General features: G+C 30.8%; 1 protein-coding gene and 1 non-coding gene across 2 annotated transcripts; one reads left to right on the top strand and one right to left on the bottom strand.

The window, feature by feature from the left end:
* Positions 1-8031: 8031 nt before the first annotated feature.
* Positions 8032-8696, bottom strand: LOC148253009 (uncharacterized; the record flags this gene model as incomplete). The annotated part of the gene is made up of 1 exon (XM_088207950.1): positions 8032-8696. A coding segment is annotated over one exon (477 nt), but the record flags the coding sequence as incomplete, so codon positions are not given.
* LOC148253010 (small nucleolar RNA R71) lies at positions 8392-8498 on the top strand. The gene has a single exon (XR_015813766.1). It is a non-coding gene; the product is annotated as a small nucleolar RNA R71 (small nucleolar RNA).
* Positions 8697-22396: the final 13700 nt, after the last annotated feature.

Genomic DNA, 22396 nt, shown 5'->3' with positions numbered 1-22396 from the left:
GAGTCTAATATGTTTGTGTTGGTCATAACACATGGTGGATTGATTCTAGTTCTACAATCTATATTTCAAATTCCTTATAGGGTTTACAAAAGCTTAGGAAACCAGTAGCAAGAGAGCAATGCACCTATTCAGGTTGCAAGATGCATTCACATATGGAGACCATAAGAACATGTAATTCGGTTTAAAATAGTGGTTTTATTTTGAAGTTAAAACAAGTATTTTATATTTTAAGTTTCTCTAGAAATTTGAATTCAGTTTTAAGACTTGTACCTTTTGGATATTCCTTTAATTTTTTAGATACTCGTTTTAATTTATTTCATAAATCTAAACTTGTTGGAAATAGTGTATTGTCTGATAGTCTTTTCTCTCTTAGTTTACAAAATGAAATAACTTATGATGTTATGCATGTTCAAGCTGGTATTAAATAATATGTTATGAACGAGAACTCTTCTATTTTATGGCACCAGAAACTAAAGTACATCTATGTTGATAGAATTAAAAGATTAATATACTTCAAACTTTGAATTTTACTAAGTTTGGCACTTGTTTGACTGCATTAAGGGCAAACAGACCAACAAGTCAAAGAAATGTGACAAAAGGAGCTCAAATATATTAGAAATCATACATTCGGATATCTGTTGTCCAAACATGGACGCATATGGTCAAAAATACTTCATCATCTTTATAGATGACTACTCATGATACATGTATCTCTATATGCTTCATAATAAAGATGAAGCCTTATATGCCTTTAAAGCTTTCAAGGCTGAAGTAGAGAAATAATGCGAGAAACAAATTAAGATTGTGAGGATTGATAGAGGTGGAGAGTATTATGGTAGATGATACATTGAAGATGGAGAAACACTTGGTCTATTTGTAAAGTTTCTTATAGAAAATGGGATAGTTGCCCAATACACTATGTCTGGTTCTCTATATCAGAATGGCATAACAGAAAGAAGGAACTGAACTTTAATAGACATGGTACATAGTATGCTTAGTAGCTCTAAACTACCTAATTCATTATGCATTGAAGCTTGGTGGGCGAATTCGTAAGTGCAAGAAATCGTTCAAATAATAAAGTGATGATTAGAGTATCGTCTCATAGGAATTGTGTATCAAGTATCAAATTTGTAAAAAAATATACTATTATCTAGAAATCGAAATTAAATTTTTATAAAAATTAATTCAACTTAATCAAAGTAAAATAATTAAATTTAAGAAAACTTACCAACAGGAATGCACAAGAGTAATTGATTTCACATGAATCTTGAGTATATTCAAGTTTTAGTTTTACAATCAATTTAATCTAGTCCGTAATTGTCGAACTATCCTAATATACTTTCGGTTTTCCTTCCAGCATTCCCTAAATTTATAAATTAACAACTTTGAACCTTTTATAACAATTATTAATTTGATTTAATTAAATCTGTGATAATACGATTAATCCATGTTAATTCGACTATATTAGTCCCGTTCAAGTCTCTATTAAACTTAACAACATATGTCTAATTAATGGAATGTCACTCACGTTACTCTAAAACTATCAATTACAAATAAAACTTTGAGCTAGCCAATTAAGTTCAATAGCTAAATTGCAATCAAAAGAAAGTTAAAAATTAAATCACAAATTTACTTTTGATTCAGGCTACATCAATTACTCTAGTGAAGAAAGTTTAACCACACATGGTGGATTGAGCAATAATAATAATATATGAGAGAAAAATAATCATGTAATAATAGAGAATAAATTTATAAAAAAAATTCAAGCATTCAAGTTCCAAAAATTCTTAAAATTCTATCTAAAATATTTGATCATTTTCTTTCCCTTTCAGACCCACTGTTTTGCTCGTCCTTCTGCTCTCCAATCAGGGGCACTCTAGGTTTCTCCAAACTCACCGTCGGGATCTACCCTCTGTCAAGCTCCACCTTCTACTCGCGCTCAGGATTCTCCACCAATCCGACAACTAGTTCTTGTTTCACTTTTGCAAGTTTTGCATATTTGAAATATGCTTTCTCTCTCTAGCTCCCTTCAATCTTTCTCTTTGTCTCTGTAAGCTTCTTTATTTTTTTCTTTTTTTTTTTTATTTCCTTCTGTTAGCTACTACCTTCTCCCTATTTGTTACTCCTTTTTTATATGCGAAAGGAAGATAAGAGATCATATTTCGCACGCCTTTTATTCCCTTTTCAGTGTCCTCTTTCCTCTTCTAACTCTTTTTTTTTTATTTCCTCATAAGCCCTTTTCCTTTTCAGAGGCCTCCACCGCCTCTTTATATTTTTGCATATATCTATACATACATATATTTTTTTCTTTTTCTTTTTTTTCCCAAAACAATATGTTTTATTGAGTGTCACTGGGTTGGTTTACAAATGTAGGCTTGGGCTGTTGTTGTTGGATTGGGCCGATTTCTTCATCTTCTCTTCTTTTCTTTTCAACCTTTCTTTTTCTCTTTTCTTCATCAAAGCACCTGCATCACAATTTTGATTGTAACTTGATTTTGTAACTCCAAATACATTCTAATTTTGAACAAATTTAAGTAATAAGAGCAAAAAAAATATGATAAAAATATAGCATCTCAAATACTGCCAAACTTAAATATTTTGCTTGTCCTCAAGCAAAAGATAAAAAAGAAATACTTAAAATCAAACTCTTCCACCGCATTCATCTATTCATCTTGATTAATATTGAAATCCTATTCATTTTTTGAAATTGTTGTTCAATTGAAAATTCAAGAGGAATGTTGCAAAATATAAATATACAATTTACTCTTATATCCCTCAATAAAATTTGCATAATTTCAATACATAAGTACCCTTGATTCATAAATTATGCTTTGTTTAACCTTACCTTTTTACTACTTCAACCAAAATAGTGAACTTAACACTATTTACTATATGTATATTTTCATAATTTCTTTCATTGTGAGTGTGTTTTACGCTCCATCTCACACTTTTATCCCAAACGTATTTTTGTTAGTGAGTGCATTTTACGCTCCATCTCACCTTTTCACTTAAAGTATTTATTATTATTATTATTACTTTTTTTGAATGAGTGTGTTTTACATTCTATCTCACCGAAAACATGCTAGCTGATTTGTTTCATTCACTCAAACATTAATTTAGGACTAGCTAAAAGATAAAAATCAAACTCACAATTTCTATGTCACAAGTGTTAAGCTCTAGATTATGTTCCTATGCAATTGTCCTTATACCGATTAAGCTAAGGAAAAAAATTACTAATTAATCTAATTATTATTTGCAAATATGTCTTATTTTCTTTTCAAAGTAGCTACAATCTTAGTCAGGATAAAATCTCAATTCCATCCTGCTTCACTGACTACTAATGGTGAAAAGTTTAGCCTTTTAGTGTATAAAAATATATAAATTTCAAAAAATGGCAATATAAACTTTAAATACCTAATATCCCCAAACTTACTATGAACAGTGTCCTCACTGTTTATTAACACATTATGTCGAAGAAAATAAAAATAAAATAGTGAAGAAATGAAATACTCCCCTTATGTGGTATCCATGTAGCCTGCTCCAAAAGTGATCACTAGAATTTTGCCCTGAGAGCTGTTTTAATCTAAAGTAGATATCATTAACATCAGAAATCATATTGGCTAGACCACAATTAAGAATCCATAAGTGTTAGTAAAAAAATTATAAAGTAAAAAAGAGAGGTACAAAGAAAGAAAGACAAATAAATCAATAAAATAAAAATAAATGAACAAGAAAAACTAGGATTCTATTAAATTAAAAAAATTTAAAAAAAATTGTACTTATCTATTTAATACTATCTATATTGGGTTGTCTCTCAATCAGCGTTTTGTTTATAATCGTTAGCTCGACTTTACAACAAATGACTCAAGTGAGAACTAAGACAGACTTCAACTTCTCAAAATCTCATCCCAAATACAGCTACACATGTTGACCATTAACCTTAAACTTCTACTCTTTTTATTGAAGCTCAATAGTTCCATAAGGGAACACCTTAGTGATGCTGAAGGGTCTTGTCTAACGGGATTTAACTTTCCTAAAAATAATCGAAGGCATGTATTATAGAGAGCCTTGTTGACCAACTTGTAATTCTTGCCTTTTAATGTGTTTATCAGGCCAACTTTTGGTTCGCTCTTTATAGATTTTCACATTCTCATAGGCATGCAGTCTAAATTCTTCCAAGGCATTTAACTACAATAAGCACTTGTCACTCATATCCTTGGAATTGAAATTCAACAACTTCATAGCCCAATAAGCCATATGTTTGAGTTCCACCAAAAGATGACATGTTTTTCCATATACTAGACGATAGGGAAATATAGCAATCGATGTTTTAAATGCAGCCTTGTATGCCCATAATACATCATCTAGCTTCTTTGACCAATCTTTCCTCACTCTATTTATAATTGCTTCCAAGATGCGCTTGATTTTCCTATTAGAGATCTCCATTTGACCGCTTATTTGAGGATGGTAAGGGGTACCTATATGATGAGTAACACCATATTTAGCTAATAAGTTATCTAAATAATGGTTATAAAAATACTTAACTCCATCACTGATGATTGCTTGAGGTATGCTGAATCTTGTGAATATATTATTTCTAAGGAAATTTATCACACTCTTGGCATCATTATTGTAAAGGGGAACAACTTCTACCCATTTAGAAACATAATCAACCACCACCAGAATGTACAAATTCCCAAAGGATGGAGGAAAAGGTCCCATGAAATCAATTCCCCATACATTAAACAATTCAACCTCTAAAATATTTGTTAGCGACATCTCCTTCCTTTTTGAGAAGTTGTCCATCCTTTGACATCTATCACATGAAGCCACATAGACAGTAGCATCATTAAATATGGATGGCCAATAGAATCCACATTTGAGTATTTTTGTTGTAGTTTTATTTGCCCTAAAATCTCATTCACATGCCAATGAATGGCAATGCATCAAAATATCCTGAACACATTTCCTTATAACTTGGTATGCACAATATTTATATAAATATGATTCTTCCCAATAATAGTATTTTATATCAAAAAGAATAATTTTTTTTGTTGATATGAAAACTTAGGAGGAATTATATTACACTGCAAGTAGTTCACAATGTCTGCATACCATGGGGCTTGAGCTATCATCATAGCAAAAAGTTGTTCATCGGGAAAAGACTCGTTGATGTCCACCTAATCCTTCTCGGCCTTGGCCCTCTCCAATTGCGATAACTGATCTGTTATTAAGTTCTCTGCTCTTTGCTTGTCTTTAATTTCAATATTAAAGTCCTACAACAATAAAACCCAATGTGTTAGATGAGGTTTAGCATATTTTTTTATAAGGAGGTATTTAATTGTAGAATGATCAGTAAAACTTATAGTTTTAACTCCAATGAGATATGATCTAAATTTACCAAAAGCAAAAACTATAGCAAGAAGCTCATTTTCAGTTGTGGCATAGTTAAGTTGCACATCGTTTAACATCCGCAACTTCTTGTCCTTTAGTTGACCAAACATAGCACCAATAGCATAATCGCTAGCATCACATATCAACTCAAATGGCAAGGACCAATCTAGTGCTACAATAATTGAAGCTGAAATGAGTTCTTTTTTCAACCTGTCAAAAACACATAAACATTCTTCGTTAAAATCAAATGGTGCATCTTTAATAAGTAATTGACACAAGAGTTTAGTAATTTTTGAAAAATCCTTTATGAATCATCAATAAAAGCCCGCATGCCCATGGAAGCTCCTCACACCCTTCACAGAAGTAGGTGGTGGAAATCTCTCAATGACTTCAATCTTGGCTCTTCCACCTTTATTCTACTCTTGGAAATTGTATGCTTTAATACAATACCTTTTTGTACCATAAAGTGGCATTTTTTGCAATTCAGTACCAAATTAACTTCTTCATATCGTTGCAATACTCTATCAAGATTAGCAAGATATAAATCAAGAGAAGAACCAAAAATAGAAAAATAATCCATAAATACCTCAATCATATAATGAAATATGGATATCATGCACCTTTGAAAAGTCACGGGTGCGTTACATAATCCAAATGGCATCCTTCGATATATAAAGGTACCATATGGATATGTAAAGATAGTATTTTTTCGGTCCTCAAGTGCAATCGGAATTGGGTAATACCCTGAATAACCATCTAAAAAATAATAGTAAGCATAGCCTGCTAATCGCTCTAATATTTGGTCTATAAAGGGTAAAGGGAAGTGGTCCTTCCGGGTGGCTTCATTTAGCTTTTTATAGTCTATGCACACACGCCATCCTGTAACCATCCTAGTTGGGATCAATTCATTTTTTTTCATTGGTGAATACAATCATGCCCCCTTTTTTAGGTACTATATGTACAGGGCCTACCCACTCACTATCTAAAATAGGGTAAATAATCCCTACATCCAAGAGTTTAATCACTTCAGCCTTCACTACATCTTTCATATGAGGATTTAACCTACATTGATACTCAATAGAAGGTTTATAGTTATTTTCCATTAAATTTTTGTGCATGTACAGCGAACTAATACTTTTTATATCATTTATACCCTAACCTATGGCCCTAATTCTTTTCCTAAGCACACACAATAAAGCTTCTTCTTGTTTTTTTATCTAAAGACTCAGAAAAAATCACAAGAAGAATGGAGTTCTTACCCAAATATGCATACATTAGGTGTGAAGGTAACTATTTTAGCTCAAGTTTGGGTGGCTCCTCAATGGAAGGTTTCTTGGTGTACATACTTATTTCCAACTTCTCCTATATTACATCATCCTCTTCTTGCCCATTCTCTTCATTTGAATTAGCTACTTCCTTGCCATCAAGGTCTTTTCTTATCTTGGTGCGATTTTTGGACACACACTCATCAATTATATCAATATTAAAGCTTTCATCAGTATTCAAAGGAAATTTTGAGGTATTAAAAATATTAAAAGTTACTTGTTCACCCCCAGCTCGCAACATTAACTTACTGTCATACACATCGATTAATGTCTTACCCGTTGTAAGGAAAGGTCTTCTAAGTGTGAGGGGAACTTCTCTATCAACTTCCATGTCTAGCACCACAAAGTTGATGAGGAATATGAAGTTCTCCACCTTTACTCGCACATCATCTACTATTCACAAAGGGTATCTCACTAATCTATTTACTAACTGCAATGACATTATTGTGGGCTTCACCTTGCCAATACCTAATTTTTTGAACATAGAATAAGCATTAAGTTATTACTAACACCAAGATCACAAAGAGCTTTATTAAAATCAAAATTTCCAATATTACAAGGTATATTAAAACTCCTTGGATCTTTCACTTTATAAGGGAGCTTATTATGAATGATGGCCCTATATTCCTCTATGAGAATAACAGTCTCATGGTCTTCCAAGCTCTTCTTCTTTGCTAAAATCTACTTAAGAAACTTTGCATAACTTGGCATTTGAGTAAAAGCCTCTACAAAAGGAATATCAATGTGAAGTATTTTTAAAATATATAAAAAAATTTAAGGAAATTCTTATCTTCATTATGTTGTTTAAGTGCAGTAGAAATGGAACTGGTGGCACATAGGGTTTGACCACTACTTGTTTCCTCTCTTATTCTTGTTCTTCCTTCTCTTTCTCTACCTTTACCACTGTAGTTGCTTCCTCCTTTCTTGTATCTACTAATGTTTTATAATACTCAAGGTAATTGCCTTGGCCTTTTTTTTGGATTTGTCGTTGTGTTACTTGGTAAGGTACCTTGAATTCTTCTGTTGATCATGCTTGTTAATTGCCTATCTGGATCTCTAGGTTCTTGATCGAAGCTTACTAGTTTCGCAATATTAATTATTGATTCTGAATGGCTAATTCAATTTTTGTTGCAAACTCTATTGTATTTTTATGAATGACTGCAATCATATCTTCAAGTGACTGCTTCTTTTCTTGAAGCTGAAATCCTGGGAGAGGCCTGACCATATTCTGTTGATTCTTCCATGAAAAATTTAGATGATTTCTCATCCCATGATTTTATGTATTAGAGAATGGATTGTATGGTGTCCTGCCTTGCCCTGCCTAGCTACAAAACTTACTTGTTCTGCTTCATGCCCTTGAAAAGGATCTTCAAATAAACCCTGCACATGAGAATTAACATCATTAATACTCTTTTGATCAATTTTCTTAAAAAAAAAATCAATTTTTACGTTAAGAGCAGTTAAAGCATTAATATCATATATTCTAGTATTTTTCTTGGGTTAAAGTCTTTCTGTTGGCCATTGATAGTAGTTCATGGCCATCTCTTCTAATAGCTCATAAGCATCATCCGTAGACTTCCCCATCAAAGCACCTCCAGCAGCTGTATCGATTGTGACCCTGATTTGTTGGCTCAATTCGTTATAAAAAGTTTGGACCAACAACCACTTAGGCAACCCATGATGAAGACATCTTATAATCAACTCCTTGAATCGTTCCCATGCCTCATACAATATATCTCCATCCATTTGATAGAAACTTGTGATGTCGTTTTTCATCATTATTGTCTTAATTGGTGGAAAAAATTTAGCCAAAAAGTTTTGAGGTAGATCTTCCCATGTAGTAACTGTACCTGCAAAAAGAAAATGCAACCAATTCTTAGCTTTATCTCTTAAAGAAAAAGGAAAAAGTCTAAGTTTAATTGCATCATTAGAAACACTATTTTGTTTGAAAGTATCACAAATTTCTAAAAAATTAAATAGATGCACATTATAATATCATTTGGTAAAATTGAGGTTTGGATCATCTGAATTATGGTAGGTTTAATCTTGAAGTTATTAGCGTTGACACTCGATAGAACTATGCTGGATGAAGCTCCTAAAAGTGAAAGAGTAGCAAAGTCTTTGAGTGTTCTCTTGTTATTCTCATTCAAAACATCTCATGTTCATCAAATTTCTTCGTGTTCATCCATTTTAACTCTTGTTTGTCTTTCTACTGCTAAGCGTTCACTTCTCTCTCGATTTAATTGTTTACAAGTCTTTTCAATCTCTGAATTTATAGGAAGCAGTTATGTGTTGTTCAATCGACTCATATACCAACTAAAAGCAAAAAAAAAAAACCTCGTGATCCGCTCAAATAAAATAAAATAAACAAAACAAAATAAAAAATTACAGTTAAATTAAAAATAATAAATTAAAATATAAATAAATTAAATTAAAATGAAATAAAATAAAAAATAAAAACAAAAAATGCAAGTAAACTAAAAATAAAAAAATAAAAAAATATTAAAAATTTGTATATATAAATAAATAAAATAAAAAAGTTAAACTTAAATTAAAAATTAAAAAAATAAAATAAAATCTAGATTAATAATAGAACCCTTGGTATTAATATTGATACTAACAATCTCTGACAACAGTGCCAAAAAATTTGGTGGGCGAATTCATAAGTACATGAAATCATTCAAGTAGTAAAGTAATGAGCAAAGTGTTGTTTCACAAGAATTGGTGTCAAGTATCAAATTTGTAAAAAATTTTACTATTATTTAGAAATTGAAATTAAATTTTTATAAAAATTAAATCAGCTTAATCAAAGCAAAATAATTAAACTAAAGAAAACTTATCAACGAGGATGAACAGGAGTAATTGATTTCACCTGAATTTTGGGTATATTCGAGTTTTAATTTCGTAATTGATTTAATCTAATCTACAATTGTCAAACTATCTTAACATATTTTCAGTTTCCCTCCTAACATTTTTTCTAGGTTTATAAATTAATAATTGTTAACCTTTATAATAATTATTAATTTGATTCAATTAAATCTGTAATAATATAATTAATCCATGTTAATTCTACTATAGTACTCTCATTTAAGTCTCTACTAATGTTTAATAGTATATATCTAATTAAAGAAATTTTACTCATATTACTCTAAAACTATTAATCACAAATTTAAAGTTATGAGCTAATTAATTCTCACAATTTAATTAAGTTCAATACTGTTAAATTATAACAAGAAAAAAGCTAAAAATTAAATCACAAATTTACCTTTAATTTAAACTACGTTAATTACTCTAGTGAAGAAAGTTTAGCTAAACATGTTCAATTATACAATAATAATTATATTTGAGAGAAAAATAATCATGTAATAATCAAGAATAAATTTATAAAAAAAAATTCAAACATTCAAGTTCCAAAAATTCTTAAAATTTCTATCTAAATAAAAATATATTAAAAGTTGATTAGTTTCTCTCCCTTTTAAACTCTCTGCTTTGATCATCCTTCTGCTCTTCAATCAACAGTCGTCCTGCTTTCTCCAAACTCGCCGTCAGGATTTACCCTCTGTCAAGCTCCACCTTCTACTTGTGCTTGGGATTCTCCACCAATTCGACAACTAGTTTTGCTCTAGCTTCTACAAGTTTTGCATATTTGAAATCTGCTTTCTCTCTCTAGCTCCTGTCTCTCTCTCTCTCTCTCTCTCCATGTCTCTGCAACTTTTTTCTCTTTTTTTTCTTTTTTTTTCCCGTCTGCTAGTTACTGCCCTCTCCACCTCTGTTACCCCTTTTTTATATGTGAAAAGAAGAGAAGAGATCCTATTTCGCACACCTTTTCCACCCTTTTCAGCGTCCTCTTTCCTCTACAACTCTTCTTCTTTTTTTTTTATTTCTTCTTCAGCTCTTTTTCTTTTTCAGAGGCCTATTTCCTCTTCAACTCTTTTTTTTATTTCCTCATCAACTCTTTTCCTTTTCAGAGGCCTCCCCTACCTCTTTATGTTTCTACATATATATATATGTATATATATATACATATATATATACATTTTCTTCTTTTTTTTTAAAAAAAAAACATATTTTATTAAGTTTTGCTGGGCTGGTTTGCAGATCTGGGCCTAGGCTACTGTCGCTGGTTTGGGTCAATTTCTTCATTTTCTCTTTTTTTTTTTCAGCCTTTTTTTTTCTCTTTTTTTCATCAAAGCATCTGCATCACGGTTCTGCTTGTAACTTGATTTTGTGACTCCAAATGCATTCTAATTTTGTACAAATTTAAGTAATAAGAGCACAAAAAATATGATAAAAATATAGCACACCAAATCTCTTGAGACAGTGGTGTATATATTAAACTAAGTTCCAACAAAAACTGTCCCAAAGACACAATTTGAGTTATTCAATAGTTAGAAACTAAGTTTACAACATATACGCATATGGAAATGTCTATGAAGTAAGAGTTTATAATTCAAAAAAAAAAAGGACTCAGAGAACCATTAGTGGGTATTTCATTGGATATGTTGAAAGATCCAAATGATATAGATTCTATTTTCCATCTCACAGCACTAGGATTGTGGAGTCAATAAATGTAAAATATTTTTAGAATGACTTAATTAGGAGCGATCAATTTCAGAATATAGTTTCTGTGAGAGATCAACCTTCCACTTCAGGAGATAGGTTGGTCATCATTCATAGCACCCTTGAAGAACAAACAGGTGTTGAGCAACCAATTGTTAAAGTTCCACAAGATGCTGACAAGATTCCGGTATATCAAATTGTCCAAGAGATGCCAGAAAACCCTGAACAACGAGTTGAACAATAACAGAATCCTCAAGATCCTGTTGTTGCAACATTAAGAAGATTTACTAAAGAGAGAAAGTTAGCAATTTCTAGTGATTACATTGTGTATCTATAAGAGTCTGACTATAATATGGAACAAAAAATGATCTTGAGTCATTTTCACAAGCCATGAGTTGTAGAGAGTCAAAATTATAGTTTAATGCCATGAAAGATAAAATGGATTACATGAAGAGTAAAGAGGTGTGTGATCTTGTTGAGTTTCCTAATGGTGCGAAAGTAATTGGCTACAAATGAGTCTTTAAAATAAAGAAAGACTCATTAGGCAACATTGAAAGATATAAGACCCATCTCGTTATAAAAGGATTCACTAAAAAGGAAGGAATTGACTACATAGAGACATTTTCTCATGTATCTAAAAAAGATTCCTTATGAATTATGTTGAAATTAATAACTCATTTTGACCTAGCGCTGTAATAAATGGATGTGAAAACAACATTCCTTAATGGTGATATAAAGGAAGAGGTTTACATGAAACAACTAGAAGGATTCTCCTTTAGTGATGGTGAACACTTAGTGTGCAAGTTAAAGAAATCCATATATGGATTGAAACATGCCTCTTGTTAGTGGTATTTGAAATTTCATGATGTTATTTCTTCATTTGGTTTTATAGAGAACATTTGGATCAGTGTATATACCAAAGATCAATGGGAACAAAATTGTTTCCTTATATGGATGATATTTTATTTGCAAGTAATGATAAGGGAATGTTGTATGAGGTGAAACAATTTCTCTATAAAAATTTTGATATGAAAGATATGGATCATGCATTCTATGTTATAGGCATTAAGATTCATAAAGATAGAAATCGATGCATTATAGGCCTGTCTCAAGAAACCTATATTAATAAAATTTTATAGAGATTTTGGATAAAAGATTGTTCACCAAGTATAACTCTCATTATGAAGGGTGATAAGTTTAATTTGAACCAATGCCTGAAAAACGATTTAAAGAGGGAACAAATGAAGAACATTCTATATGCTTCAGTTTCTAAAAGCCTAATGTATGTTCAGGTTTGCACAAGACCTGACATTGCATTTGTTGTTAGAATATTAGGAAGATATATTAGAGTAATCCAAGTATTGACCACTGGGGAGTTACAAAGAAAGTTATGAGATATCTTCAAGGAATAAAAGGTTATATGTTTATATATAGACGAACTGATAACTTGGAGGTGATTGGCTACTCTTATTTAGACTTTGCTGGCTGAGTTAATTCATAAAAATCAACATCTGAAGTTATAGCTTGGAGGAATGCTAAACAAACCTTGACTGCTACTTCCACTATGGAGGTTGAGTTCGTTTCGTGTTTTGAGGCTACCTCACATGAAATGTGGTTAAAGAGTTTTATTTATGAGCTTAGAATCATTGATTTAATTTCTAGGTCATCGAGAATATATTGTAACAATTCAGCTGTTGCCTTCATGGTTAAAAATAACAAAAGTTGTAGTCGAAGTAAACGCATCAAAATTAAGTACTTAACCATAAGAAAACATGTTAAAGATAAGAAAATGATCATAGAACACGTTACAATTGAATTGATGATAGTTGATCCTTTTAGTAAAAGTATGCCACCATTGAAATTTAAAGATCAAGTGGTCAAGATGGGACTTAGTTCCACTATGTAGATTTCATTATAAAAGCGAATGAAACTCTATTTATTTGTGATATTTCTCATTTCGGTATTCTTGTGTGCATATTTATTTGTTTATTTTGAGAAATATCGTTAAAGTTTAGACATATAATAAATATAAGATTTATTCATTAAGTAATAATGGACAAAATTAAAGAAGTAAAATGCGTAGTGATACATAGAAGATAACACTTGATTTTTAGAGGACTTATGTAACACCCCGTTCATCTCTGTGCTAAAATGATTTGGAAACTTTATTTATTCGAGCCTTCAGCCGCTCTAAATTTAAATTAATTTACCCCATTTTTAAGATCCGTGATTTTAATCTATTTTTATTTATTTTATTAATTTTATTATTATTTTTATTTTTATTTATTTAACATTATTTTGTTTTATTTCAAAAAGAAAAAATTAGAAAAAAAATCAGAAAATGGTAAAACAGGAGAAAACCAACTTGCGGAAAAAAATCCCGCAGGGAAACAAGTTTGCACGCATGGGTGCTAGGCACTGTGCGCGCGCGCATGCACGCACAGTGGCCGCAGGGCATGCGCACAGCGTGTATATCCCATCCACACACCAGCATGCATGGGATGTGCGCACAACGCACACGTCCCCTCCACATGTACGCACGCTGTGCACATGTCCCCTCTGCGTGCACGGCGTGGGGTTAGGGCCTGCGCATGTAGGCGGACCATCCACGTGTCACTTTACGCATAGACTGGCACCGCACACTGTGCGCGCACCGTTCGCGCTGTAGCCCTGCGTGAACAGGCCCTTTGTGCCTGGGGCTTGTGTGCAGTAGGCCTATGCGCGCAGCGCCCAATACACCTAGGCCCTGTGCGCGCGGCAGCAGGCCTATGCATCTGCAGGCTAGCCTGCAGTGCACCGGCTGGGCTCTGCCACCTTGGGTAGAGCTCCGTCACTGCCATGGGAGGCGCTAGTGGAGGAAATTTTCCTCCCTCATTTTTAGTGCCAAGAATCTTTTCCTCCTCTCTTTTTTCGAATTTCGCCACTTGGTGCAAATTAAATGGTTCTAAAATTCTATAAATTGCCCTTCCCCTTCCCTTCCTCTCCACACTTCCATTTCTTCTATTTTTCATAGATTTAAAAAGATAGAGAGAAAGAGAGAGAGAGAGAGAGAGAGAGAGAGAGAGAGAGAGAGAGTGAAATAGTAAAATAGTGAAAAAAAAAAGAAAGAAAAATAGTGAAGGAGAAAACATCGAGGTTTCGGCAAGGAATTTAGTGTTACTTTCGATGTCTTAAGGAGTATTTTTATATAAGAAAATTTAATATGATAGTTATTTTGCCTGTTTTGCTTGCCTCTGTATTCAAATGAGTCGAATTGTTTTAATTTTCAAGTATGCTATGTGATTTACTGATACTTGATGAATTTGCATATAATAAATGTAATATGTAATCTATGATACTAAAAGTAAAAAAAAAAAAAAAAAGATAAAGATAAAATTGGAATGAAACCTATATGGTCCGAAATGTATCTGTACTGATATGCATATTGCATTAAGTGTCTCGTTAGGCTTTTTATTTATGAAGGGTATCTATTTCTCCATCCCCTATCTGGTCTGAAAAGATGTAAGAGGACCACTCCTAGTGGATGATAGCATGTCCTCTAACGAGAGTGGTATCACACTATCTGCAGGGGTCACCTGTGGCTAAGTAATGTCGTGACTATAGATTATATGATAAAACCACTATGATTGGTATAACCGTGGTCATAGATCGTACCATAGTTTGGCCAGCCGAGAATGGGTCTGAGCAAATTGTCGTATCTGTATATAATCTGCTCATTCCACTTGGGCAGTTGAAAATCTGTATCTGTATCTACCTTCAGAGATAAAAGTTTGTAATGACTTCGTGAAGCATGACACGAAATATCTGAGTATTTCATGATTTATTTGAATTTTTATATTATTTGGCATGATATATGTATATTTAATTTTTTGTATTGACGTACTATTTTTGATATTCAAATAAATATTTTTCCTAATGATGAGTTAGGTAAACGAGAAAGATAAACGGTAAGATAAAATAATAAATTTTTGAAATCTTAAGATATTAATTTAATATTGTTTTCCTTACTGAGCATATGAAACTCATTATTTTCATTCCCCCCTAGATGAGGAAGAAAATGAGGAACCACAGACAAACCTACCCTTGAAAGTCTATGAGAATCTCATGGATCCACAAGTCTGAATGCATGTCTGTTCCCACATTCAGATGAATTCTAGTAGCATAATGAAATAAGTGGCCCTGATATTTTGTATTTTGTAGCTACTTCTGGCATCAGTGATGTATGTATTTAGAACTATATATCTGTATCTGTAAGGGATTTGTTAAGGTCTTGATTTCGCTTCATAAATATTATCATGCACTCGTTATTCTGAATCTATATCTGACACCCAATTGCCTTAACTGGCACCTGGGATGTCACAACTTATTGCCATGATTCATGTATTTTTCTTCTTTTCTTAAGAGAAAAGATTCATAAAATTTGGTATTATTAATGAGATATATGGACTAAGTGGGAGAATAAAGTTATTTTTTCCTTAATGGTCCATGTAATAACTCAAATCCATAAATTTTTCATAGAGTATTTCCGTTACATTTTCTTAATGAGAAAAATTTTACAGAACTAAATATTTTTGTTACATTTTTTAATGAGAAAAACGTTATAAAATTGAATTGCTCATTAATTGCACATAATGTTTTTGATGAAAAATGTCTATAAATAGAAACAGGTTTGTTGGGTCCCTAAACACAAAAATCTCTTTCAATACATTGCTCCATTGTATAAGGTTCTTGAGTGGTAAGAAGAATCCAACACAGAGAGGAAAGTAAGCCAATTGTTCAAATTAAGTAACGACAAGAGGTATTTATCGATTTTTTACTTCCACTAATCTTCATTTATTTTGTCATTTAAATAAGTTAAACGTTTATATGACTAACAACAAATTCTCATGAAATGTCAGACGTGGCATTTTAGTGATTACTGTAGTTGGGAAAATAGGAAGAAATAGGGGAATGAGTAAAGAACTAGAAAAAAAAAGCTAATAATTGCAAGCTATGCTTCCATATAGATTGAGAGAATATAGAGTAGATAGAATATATTTTGATTTTTTTTATTATTAGTATTCTCCAAATAATACTTTATACATTATCAATTTATAGAAGATATAATAAGCTAAATTAACAAAAAAGGATAAATTTTTTTAGGAGTATTTCTATTTTACAATAGCTGATTCATTAATATTTATAACTAGTCTTCTAAGATAATCAAAAAATAAATGCCACATTTCTTCTATTTTTCAACAAAGTCAAGAAATAAATATCACAATCTTATACTTTATAACAATCTTATATATAACTAGTGTAAGTACCTCAAAAACACCAATAGTTAGCATTTATGAATTATGAGCTAATAGTCTAGTGGACTTGTAATTTTATAAATAATATAGAATACATGCCTACTAGGTGACTCAAGACTAGTGCAATCTTAGATCTTGTGACATTTTGGATTTTAATTTGTGAATTTAATGTTGATCTTGATGAAGAAATTAATAATTTGAGTTGTTAAGACTATGATACACCAATCTTACATCTAAAAAATATTTGATGGTTCAAATTCTTATAAGAGATAAAGTCATACGCTACTAATTAATTGAACTTGATATCTTAAGAGTTAATGGTTTATGTTCAAAAGTTTTCGAGTTAGTAATTCTTGGGTTTAAAGAGTTACATCCTCTCTAAGTTCTTTTATAAAAATAAAAATTTCTTTGCAAAAGTTTTATATAAAATTGTGTAATAGATTAGAAAAAAGGATTTCCCATTAGCACTCTATTTTTTATCAACAAAATTAAATGAAAAAAATAATTATTTAACTCTATGTTTGTTACCATTTAAGTGTTGCATTATATGTATATATATACTACTTTACACTCATGCTTAAAGACAATAAAAATAGAAAACTATAGGAAAATTTTAATAACCAAATGAAGCATAAATTTCACTTAAGTTTGAAAAAGATAACTATTGACTATCATTTTTTAAATATGTGATAACTCGAAAATACCCCTAAGTTAATTTCTTATAATTGATATATTTAATTTAGTCTTTATATGTGTTTGATTATATATAATAAGGTTAAAGACATAGTTTAGAATCAAACAAAAAAATGATGGATAAGGATGAAGAAGCTAGAATAAGTATGAAGAGCCATGGAAAAAAGTAAGAACCTGAGACGGGAGGGTATGGAGAGTATGGAATCAACTCATATAACCCACTCAACATATGCAATACCAAAAACTTAACCGCGCGGAAAACTCTTCCCTCTAATTGAATTCACAATCCTAAAAGAAATGCAAAAATAAAGAATATGAACAATACCCCAAATTTACTGATAAGTTGATCCTCACTAGCTCAAAAAGATTTCTGAAGTCTCTTTTTTTTTTAAGAACTTGAAGAAGCTAAATTAGCAATATGCTAATTGAAGAAAAACCTAAGCTTTCAAGAATTTCTCTCAAATTGATTGTAATTAATGTTGTATTTACAACCTATGGGTAGGCTTTTTAGGGATAGTTCTAAATGATCACAATCACTTGAAAAAATTAATGAGATAATATCCTAGATAAAATTATATATAATTTTAGAATAATTAGATAATAAAATATTTATTCTATCTCATCTAATTATAAGATAATCAATTAAATAAATCTACAGGTAGAATTTATATTAAAATCATAATTAAAATAAGATAAGCTTTATCTCATGTGATTTTCATATAAAAACATAGAAAAATTAATTAAAACATGTAGCAATTAATTTAAAACATAAAAAATTAAAAAGTGGGGTCCACTTAAAATAAAAATTAAAATAATTAATTAAAAGTGGGGAAAAGGCTGACCGGGTCATGGGTTGGGCAACCTATGCGGATTGGGCCAACTGGTATGTGCGGATCGCATGAAACGGTCCGTGTCAGGGGGCTGAGCGTGGGATTGCTGGGCCTACAATTAGCCCGACTGTGGGCTGGGCACGCAATTGGCCTAGTTGTGGGCTGGGTGCGCGTATGGTCGAATGGGCCTGCACGCGCGCGGGGCTTACGAGTCTGTTGGGCCATGCCACATAGCTATTAGGCCTGCCTATGCGGCACCCTTACTATGCATATGTGCATGTTGTGTACATGTGGGTTGCACGTGCTTGGTTTGCATAGGCCATTTTCTTCGGGCGTGCAGTATCTTTAGGTTGTGGCCCATCTTATCCATAAGGTTGGCCTGCTCGAGTTAGGCTAAAAATGGACCTTCTTCTTTGCCTTATAATTTCTCCAAATCCATGGGTCACCACTTGGCCCTTAAACCTTTTGCATGAACAAATTTGGCCCATTCCTGTTTATGGCAGGACCTGCAAGATCCCCCCTTAATGCAGAATTGCATCTTTAGAACTAATTTTGGGCTGTATAGGATTACATCAAAACCTTTTAAATGAAGTGATATAATAAAAAATAGTAACTTTTAAATGAAGTGACATAACAGAAAGTAATAACTTTTATATGAATTAGATTTTAAAAGTCAGAACCTTTTAGATGAAGTGGCATTTGAAAAATGATAACCTTTTAAATAAAGTGGAATGTGAAAAGTGGTAACTTTTTAGATAAATCAGCATGTAAAAATTGGTAACCTTTTAAATAAAATAACATGATGAAAGATGACAACTTTTAGATGAAATAACATGATAGAATGGTAGCAACCTTTCTCTCGTGGCTCCCCACTCCTATAAATAGGGGGTGAGAGAATGGAGGAAGAGACATTGTGGATGAGAGAAAAATAGTGCAAAACATAAAGGTGAGAGAAGAAAAAGGAGCATAAAGTGTGTGATTTTGTGAGAATATTTTGATGTTTTTAGATAAAAACTTTAAAAAAACTCTGCTAAATTTATGAGAGCAAAGGAAGAGGAAGAAGGCTCACGGTCAAAAAGAGGTTATAAACTGTTAGAAAAGTAAGTCTTTTTCTTAAGTTTTGAAGTTCGATTTCTCTTTGATTTTTGGAATTAGTTTTTGAGTATTGTGCTGAATATTTTTGAGCCAAGAAAATGACCAAAATAATCCTGAAACTCTGTTGGATTTTTTAGAAAGAAATGTCATAAATAAAGTCATAATTCTGTCAAAATTAAGATTACATGCTCTACAAGAAAATGGAAAGATTTGAAATACGACTACTAAGGACTTAAGATAAGTGGATATTATGGATTCATTAGTCTACGTAGCTTTAAAGTATTTTATATATTTTCAGTATAAAAATATGCAAGTAAATGGTGTGATATTATCGCTTACTTATTTTTGAAAAATATATAATGTATACTTTCATATTTACTAGATAAATATTTGTTAAAGTTTTACTTCGATATAAGTATTATTTTACTTTGTTTTTTGAAAATGTGATTTTGATATATGTGCATCACTTATTATAGAAATGAATTGTTCTGAAAGCACATGCATTATGGTAGGCTTCAATGTGGCCATACAAACCATTATGTGTTCGGGTGTATTGATGAAATGATAAGTGTGTACCCATATATAACCTTTTCATATTTGCGTGTATGAAAAAATAGTCTGATCTGCGTGCCCTAATCATTCCGTGTTCAGGGGTTAGTAGTGGTTTAAGGTACTCATGTATGTTGTTCTATGTTCAAGTACATGAAGAATCAATAATAAGTATGTGTGCCTACGTATAATGTATGGTAACCTATTTATCCTCTATAATGGTATTGAAGTATACAATAAAATAATTGTGAATATGTTTTCTGATTTATGCATTCGTCTTCTGATTTGTATATCTGTTTTTTTAAAAAATATATATATGTTTTTGTTATGTATAAAAAAAATTATATATTACATATAGTATGCTGTAATTTCAAAATATTGCTTATTGAGATATTTTATCTCCTCCCCAATCACCCTCCAGATACCGAAAATTCTGCTGCAGAGTGAGCAGTGATCGAAGAAAAATTTTTGAAGCTAAACTACGAGATTAAAGTTATCGTTTCGTACTTTTCTTTTGCAGTATAAGAAAGAAGATTAAGAGTATCATACATATGTTTATGTTTTACATTTAAGAGATGTAATGTTTTTATGACTCTGTTATGATTAATAAGGTTAAGTTATTTTATTTAACTTAAATTTATGTAATTTAAGTAAGTAAGCTTAGATCATTGTCTTATAAGATAGGGTATGATTCATAACAAAATATGTATTGAAAATAGTAAAATATCACATCCTCACAAATTATACTAATGGAATCTATTGGGAGACAACTAACTTTCTTCTATCGTAGTCTAAGCATTATCGAGAATTTTTTTAGTTGAAATCTCACTCATATTCTTAGTTGCTGATAGTTTGAATTATTATGGGAGTTAGCTTTAATTATTATGGGAGTTAGCTTTATAATGATTTTGTATAATAGTAGATAATATAAATAAATTATGAGGATTAAGTTTTTCTCATTTAACTTACATTATAAGATAAATAATCTTATACATTCTTATCTCATACAAGTATGGATTCCAATTTCGTAATATGATTAATACAAATGTTGGTATCTCCTTCCACATTAATTAGATTAATGATGACTTCTGAAAATTAATTATATACTTTTTTATATAAGATTATTACAATAAGTATTTGAAAAAAATTAGATTACATGAAAAGTAATAAAACTATCCTTGAAAGCCTTGTCTCGGCATATAGCAAAAGGAATCTAACCTCACGTGACATAGTTGGTCCATGATGACTAAGACTTTTTTTAACCTACATTATTTTTTGGGTATGCCATAAACATGGGAATATATTTATTCAATAAAGTTTATTCTAAATTAATTTCTAATATTCGATATGATATGTATACAAGTAAATTACTAAAACGTAGTGACCTAATGAGGTTGGGTTGCCTAACTTTTACGAAACATTTAGAAATTAATAACTTATAACTTAAAAAATTTAGAGACACATTTGTTCCCTAGGGCACCTACTTAAAAAAAAAAAAATCATTGTACATAAAATTAGAGTAGGCAAGATCCATTAAAAAATTTCAAAAATCATAATAAATTTTGATACAACCTATAAATGCTAGACCAATTTTAATATGCCAATTATAAGACATTCAATAAATACAAAGGTTGAAAATTCCATCTTAATTGAAATATCACTACCTCAAATGAGAAAAAAATATATGGTAAAAATTCTTTTTTCTTAAATGTATTTAATAAAAATCAAGTATTAAAAAAAATATTTATTGTACTAAAATCTTATTATTGTGATCTCAAATTATATATCTTATACTCTATATTAACTATTTATTACGTGGGAACTTGTCATTTTGTCATGAAATTAAATTTTAAAAAATTAAAAGAAAAAATTATTTGACAAATAAATTAAGCAACCAATCTAGGTCTACATGCATGTGACAAGTTGCATTCAATTTTTAATAAAATATTTTGAATTAAATTAAATTATAAGAATCGTACTATTGCACAATAATAAAGAAATACCTTCTCATTGTATATATTTTTATAAAATATTTTATAAAATTTTATATTAAGATCATAGACAATTAGAACGAATTATTTGTTTTACAGTAAATTATGTAAATATTATGCTTTATAAGTAATACAAGTAAATTATTTAAAATTTTAACTTCATTTGATTTTAATTCAACTCAAGTAAATCAAAAAAATTAAACCGAATCTTATGGATGCTGAACCCAAAATCAACCAACGTGATCAGGAACTCACATAATTTTATTCAAAAGCATCAAGGGAATTGATCCTATAGAAATATTTTCTACTTAACCCACTATCAAGAATTATAGGAATTAAGGTCACTGGAAATGAAAAAAAATAGAATAGAAAAATGACACAAGGCCATACATTGATAAGTAGATCCACTCCTTACTCAACAAGATGGTAGAAGAACTTCTCTTGAAAAGAAATACTCTTAATATTATTGAAATAATTTTTGAATATCTTACAATGAAAATTTGGTGGCCTATTTATAGGTTAAGCCAAGTAAATAAAAAAGATAATAAATTCTCTTAATTAAATTTGTAATTACACAGGAAATAAATTAAAAATTAAAAATTAAAAATTAATTTCTTAAGTAAGATACATTTAGTATTATCTTCTAATTAAAAGAGATTATGACC

This window comes from Carica papaya, chromosome 7 (genome assembly GCF_054855325.1).
Source record: "Carica papaya isolate Zhongbai chromosome 7, ASM5485532v1, whole genome shotgun sequence".
NCBI classification, from domain to species: domain Eukaryota; kingdom Viridiplantae; phylum Streptophyta; class Magnoliopsida; order Brassicales; family Caricaceae; genus Carica; species Carica papaya.
This window is presented reverse-complemented; position numbering and strand designations above follow the sequence as displayed.